This window comes from Hylaeus anthracinus, unplaced genomic scaffold (assembly GCF_026225885.1).
Source record: "Hylaeus anthracinus isolate JK02 unplaced genomic scaffold, UHH_iyHylAnth1.0_haploid 5, whole genome shotgun sequence".
NCBI classification, from domain to species: Eukaryota; Metazoa; Arthropoda; class Insecta; order Hymenoptera; family Colletidae; genus Hylaeus; species Hylaeus anthracinus.
The window spans coordinates 10420288-10425842 of record NW_026535322.1 but is presented as its reverse complement, the minus strand read 5'-3'; the positions used below and the strand labels follow the sequence as shown (position 1 = coordinate 10425842).

The 5555-nt window shown below is 46.4% G+C and overlaps 1 protein-coding gene and 2 long non-coding RNA genes across 7 annotated transcripts in view; 1 reads left to right on the top strand and 2 right to left on the bottom strand.

The window, feature by feature from the left end:
- The window catches only part of LOC128895612 (uncharacterized), a 3498-nt gene extending 2271 nt beyond the window's left edge, over nucleotides 1-1227 (bottom strand). For both annotated transcript variants that reach the window (XR_008461829.1, XR_008461828.1), the window contains exon 1: nucleotides 44-1227. This is a non-coding gene — a long non-coding RNA (uncharacterized LOC128895612). The remainder of the gene's footprint in view (nucleotides 1-43) is intronic.
- The window catches only part of LOC128895591 (box A-binding factor-like), a 66476-nt gene that overhangs the window by 59966 nt on the left and 955 nt on the right, over nucleotides 1-5555 (top strand). Inside the window, exons 6-8 of one of the 4 annotated variants that reach the window (XM_054158309.1) lie at nucleotides 1244-1419; nucleotides 4213-4510; nucleotides 4592-5555. The exon at nucleotides 4592-5555 is cut by the window's right edge and continues 955 nt beyond it. In XM_054158309.1, coding sequence (XP_054014284.1) covers nucleotides 1244-1419; nucleotides 4213-4510; nucleotides 4592-4998 — 881 coding nt within the window. In that variant the 3' untranslated portion in view covers nucleotides 4999-5555. Of the gene's footprint in view, nucleotides 1-1243; nucleotides 1420-2495; nucleotides 2582-4212; nucleotides 4511-4588 lie in introns of those variants that run through there. The other 3 variants (XM_054158308.1, XM_054158311.1, XM_054158312.1) reach the window with 3 other exon arrangements.
- The window catches only part of LOC128895613 (uncharacterized), a 13597-nt gene continuing 9567 nt past the window's right edge, over nucleotides 1526-5555 (bottom strand). The window contains exons 2-3 of the long non-coding RNA XR_008461830.1: nucleotides 2115-2375; nucleotides 1526-2007 (exon numbers count right to left, since the gene is read on the bottom strand). This is a non-coding gene — a long non-coding RNA (uncharacterized LOC128895613). The remainder of the gene's footprint in view (nucleotides 2008-2114; nucleotides 2376-5555) is intronic.

Below are 5555 nucleotides of genomic sequence, written 5' to 3'. Positions count from 1 at the left end.
AAGATTTTTCCACCTCGGGGTTCTTTCATCAAGCTTTCTCCACCTCAGGATTTCTCCACTGAGCTTTTTCCATATCAGAATCTTTCCATCTCGAGATTTTTCCACCCCATGATTTTTCCACGGTAGAATTTTTCCATTTCCCGGTCGCTTTTATTAATTTCCCAATTTTTATCAAGCCTCCTCCTACCCAAGGCCGCGGAGAGTAAATTAATCTATATATGCGCGACGCAGGCAGTGAGTATTTAATTTGTCGATACGATATACGCAGAGAAGCGACAACCAGGGAGTCGAAACCGAGTGGTAGCGGTAGTTAGTTATTATTATCGCCGAACACCGGAAATTCTGATAACGGCGTGTCCCTCTACATCCTCTGTCGCGTGTAGCTGCGTTTCCTGCATCCTTCCTCCTCAACAGAGAGCTGCAAGCTTTTCGTGGCTTCGACTCGTGGGAGTCACAGACTGTAAATCATGCCAATCGCTTTCCAAATTATTATTAGATTATTATTAGATCAGGTTTCTTTACTTCGAGAAACTCGTGTCAACTTTAAATACAATGCACGTCTTACGATCTGTGGCGTTCGAAATGCTAGGAAATTCAGCCCGGAAGCGTCGGAGAAGCACGAAAAATTTTACTACGTTAATTAGCTTCCCCTCTTTCCGTCGATGCTTTCGACATTCGCCCCGAAGTGTTTACCTCCGTTCCAATAGCGTTTACACAGCGTCGACGCTTTCGAGTTAAGTGGAGACACGTGGCCAAGCCAAGCTAACACCAGGGTATCATTAATAACTCGTTCCCAACGCGAGTGATTGACATGAAAAAAATTCATGGAATTACCTCCCCCCGTCATCACGCACGCATATTAATTAACCTCAAAAATTTCAGCATACTTTATCTCCGAAACACTTTTCTTTACAGCGCATTATTAATAATATTTCCGTTATTAAAGCAGCTTCCAACTCCCTCCAAAAAAAAAAAAAAAAAAAAAACAACTTATATCTTGCTTTCAGTAATTACGACAAGCGCCACATAAAATGAACAGTTTGTTACGTTGCGCACTTTTCTTCTAAAAAAATAGAGAAATTTGAATATCGTTAATTTTGACCCGAGACACGGGAAAACCTCCCTTAATGGCGGACGAACGTTCGAAGCAGGAACGAAGCCGCGCGTTTTAAGCCCTCCCTCCCCCCTTCGGCCGCGAAAGACATCGGCCGACCACCTGTTTGAACATGTACGAAACGCTTAGTGCACAACATCGAGGCGGAATACTTTACGGAGGGCCGCGAGTGCGTGAACTGCGGCGCAATTTCCACCCCGTTATGGCGACGGGACGGTACCGGCCATTACCTGTGCAACGCATGCGGTCTCTACCACAAGATGAACGGAATGAATCGACCCCTGGTCAAGCAGCCACGTCGACTGGTAAGAACGCAAGCTAGCGACGAGGATTATTCTCGCAGAGTTGGGCATCGGTCGAGCGAAAATTGGTCTTAATCCATAGACGATTAACCGTGGAACTTCGGTTCGGTTGTTTTATTTTTATTTCGTGATATCTGTGCAACCCTTTGCGGGCCAGATTCGTCGATTTACGTTCGTTACTGTTAGCGAGGCTCGACCGTAGGATCGCAGAGGGTTACATTTACATTGAAATTTACATTTTCAATTGCTTACAGTAACGCGCTTCGTTCTGTAATTCAAAAGAGTAACGAGTAGAAGAGTTATTACTAGAACTACCGACGGTCAGCGTGTTCATTAGCATGTGTAACGTATGTACATATATAGCATCGTAATTAACAGGTGAAGAGGCAAATTAGAAATCACTCTTGCATTTTGATGATTATATAGAACAGTAAAAGTCGCCGGATCCTGTCTAAGAGGCGCAGAGTTGTCTCGGAGGTGCCTCTAGACGTCGACGACGAGATCGTTGGTTCTCTTCCTTTCCTCGATGCTGCCTCTTCCGCGCGTCTCTTAGACAGGGAACCCCTCTCGCTCGGGAATCCCGAGTCTGATCTAAAAGTTATTTAGTCTTTTAGAGTCGGGAAAGATTAACACTAGATTAATAATTTTACGAGTCGGGATGCATTTCTGAGATCGCTCGGTGGTTCTAGGCGTCTTACTCGATACTTCCATCTAGACGAGACTGTTTTGCCCATCTCTGCTCGTCGCTGTCGAAGGGTCGCGAAAGCTCCGACCGAGGAGGCCAAGCTCCCGTACTTAGAAAACAGGAGCCTGTGTGGAAATTCGCCCGTCGTCCCCGTCGCACATTTTGCCCCAGTTCGCGTCTTTGGTCGCGTTCCTCGGTGATCGACGGTTACTCTCGTTCTATTTCGGCGTCGCTCTCTATCTCTTTTTCTCTCTCCTTGACCTAGCCGGCGAATCTTTTCGTGAAAGAAAGGATCGAGAAAAGAAAAAAGAAAAGTTAACTCCACACTTTGAGATATCGTGCGCGCCTAGAAAGAAAAGCACCCCTAACGTTTGGCATCCTGTCTCTGTTTCAGTGGCGGACCAGGGCGATTTCTACAAAGGCTTCTGTGGGTATAGTGGCACCCGTCGCGCCTTCGAGGAGAAATCGAGCCGCCGTTTGGTAGGTGTTATCCCCCCACACTCTCTCTCTGTATCTGTTTCACTTTCTCTCCACCCACCAAGCCCCTCTCTCTCTCTCTCTCTCTCTCTCTCTCTCTTTCTCTCACTTTCTCTATCTCTCTTTCGACTCATTGGTTCCGATCGTACGCTCTCTCGATCTCCGTTCAATCAACGACACAATCACCTTTCGCATCTTTCACATCTTTTCAACACCCTTCGATCCTCCGCACCTCACGTCCCTGGAAAACTCGAAGATAGCGAACGACCTTTGTTTCTTCGCGCCCGTTTAGTTCTCGTTCCGTAGCGGCAAAGCTTCTGGTTGAAAATTTCTCGTTGCTTCGAGGTGCCACTATACCCATGGTACGATCGCGCTCTCCTTAACGAAATCATGCGTGGCCTAGCACCAGAGATGGGCGACGATCTTGTACTCGAATAGATACGGTTCAAACGATAACGATGATTAACCCTTTATTTACCGACGGGACTTACAAGCGAAACCTATTTGTGACTTTCTAGTTTTAATTGTTGAATAGCAGCACAAGCTTTATATAAGACCAAGATGGACGGCCTAGATTTTAAGAACTTTCGAGAAATTCAGTAAATAAAGGGTTAAAGTAAATAAGGGTTGCGATAGATCGGATCAGTGACGAGGAAATCAGATCCAGGAGGCCGAAAAGTCCAATAGAATATTTCTTTGCTCCTGATTCTGTATGTATTTATTTAAACAAACATTGAGTCAATTTTTTAAAAATTTTATATACATTCTCTTTGCTAGTTATAATTTCTATTCGACGCTTTCTGCCCGTCTCGAGACACTTTTCTTTGGTGTACAGGCTCGCGTGTGGTTTCGCGCGGAGTATAGTGATGGTGCGTCGAGAGATTGCACTTGGATGAATTTAACTCGAAATGCAAACTTTCGATGCACCACTACTACGACGTGCAAATGAGAAGACGAGACTCGAGGAGAGCGACCGCTGTTTGAATCGTGCCTATACCATCAGTTCTCCCCGAGTCTGATCTTCTGGTTCGCAAACAGTAGCTGAATCCTAGGTTAATGTAGACGTAAGCTCTCCTTTCTCCTCGTCTTCCTCCCGTGGGAACCCTATCCTACTTTTGAATACACCCTTCGTCCTACTGCAGGGAGCTGCGACGAATGCACCCTGATTCCAGACACCTTACAAAGCTATGTTAGAGGAGATAGAGAAAAGATTCATTTAACTATTTTGTGGAAAATTTACTTCTCTTCAAGATTTGTATCAAACGTTTCTTTAAATACTTGCAAATAACAAACGTGCATTGGAAAAACTGAAAAGGGTGACAAGAAATTCCACACAGTAGAGGTGTGACTACTGCCAGACAGATTAAACTAGGTAACTAGCAAAGATACAAACAAGATTCATTTAACTTTTTTGTGGAAAATTTACTTGTCTTCAAGATTTATTCCCAACACTTTTGTCTATCTAGTAAGGTTCCTCAGAAATTGTAGTTCAAAGATGTTCCCTCCAGCTCTCCAACCTGCCCCTACCTTTCTCCTTTACGACTGCTTTCCTTTCTGCAGTGGTTTCTTCTATTCTTCTCTCGACTAACATACGCATGAGTGCGTACTTTAAAAACGTCTTCGTATTTCCACAGTCTGCTTCGAGGAGAGTTGGCACCTCGTGCAGTAATTGCGAGACGACGATGACATCGTTGTGGCGTCGCAACGCCATGGGCGAGCCGGTCTGCAACGCCTGCGGGCTTTACTATAAATTGCACGGCGTGACCAGGCCTCACACCATGAAGAAGGACAGCATTCAGACGCGAAAGAGGAAACCAAAAGGTGGCATGAAGACCTCCGACACCCCAATTCCCAATGCCGCTACTTACAACGTGAATAACAATAACAATAATACCAACAACAACAACAACATCACCTTGAAATTGGAACCAGGTAACCACAAAGTCCACGGATCATCGAAATTCACGTCGATTTTCATTCCCACTGACGATGTCTTATTATTTTATGTAGCAGATCCATTCGACGTGAGAAGGGACGAAGGTTACGTGGAAGGGACTTTCAGCAACACCCTCTACGGGAGCCCCCAGCCCTCCAATCGGATAGTCTCCTACACGCCGACGACCCCTGGAATATACTACGAAATGATCGCTTCCCAGCAGCAGCAACAGCAGCAACAACAGCAGCAGCACCACCAGCACCAGCAACTTCTCGAGACCCATTCCCCAAAGGTAGAGTGTCCGTCGCCACCGTGCGCGAACAGATCGCCAGTGATGATCTCAGCGGATCATTCACCGGACCATCAGCTGACCACGCCCCACATCGTCACCCTGGGCAACTCCTCGCCGAGCTCAGGCGCCGCCAAGATCATTCTCGACAACGGTCACCTGGAGAGACCCACCGTCGTCTCGATATCCTCTTAAACCTTCCATCGGAGAACTAAGTGCCTCTAGGGGCGTCTCGACGAGGACAGGACGACACCGTGCCTCCTTTTGTCATTGTTTTCTAGGCAGGAAAAACTCACGAACCAAAGAAACAACACGGACGAGAAGCGGCGAAGATGCAACGTGTCGAGGACGAGTTAGTTGATCTTTTTGCTCGATTTTATAAATGACGTGTCCCTGATTCTAGCCTTTCCTTCATCACCTCGTTCGCGCTGCGCTTTCGTCCTCCAGGCTGAAATTCGACGTCTCCGTTCACCCTGGAGGAGCTGGATGGATCGGCAATCGTATGTGTGTGTGTGTGTGTGTGTGTGTGAGGCTTTCACGAATGGGTTCCTCGTGGTTGATGGTAGACGAGGTTTTCTGGTGTGAGCTTGACTCTTGGATTAAGATCTTAAGATCTCTGACGTTCCGCTAGGGTTGCAGGTAGCTTCTTCAAGGGTCGAACGATGGCGAAGACGCCTAGAAAATCTGTAAACCCCTGAAGAAGCTAGCTAGAATGTTGACGAAACGTCGGGTGTTAGTATGTGAGAATTAGT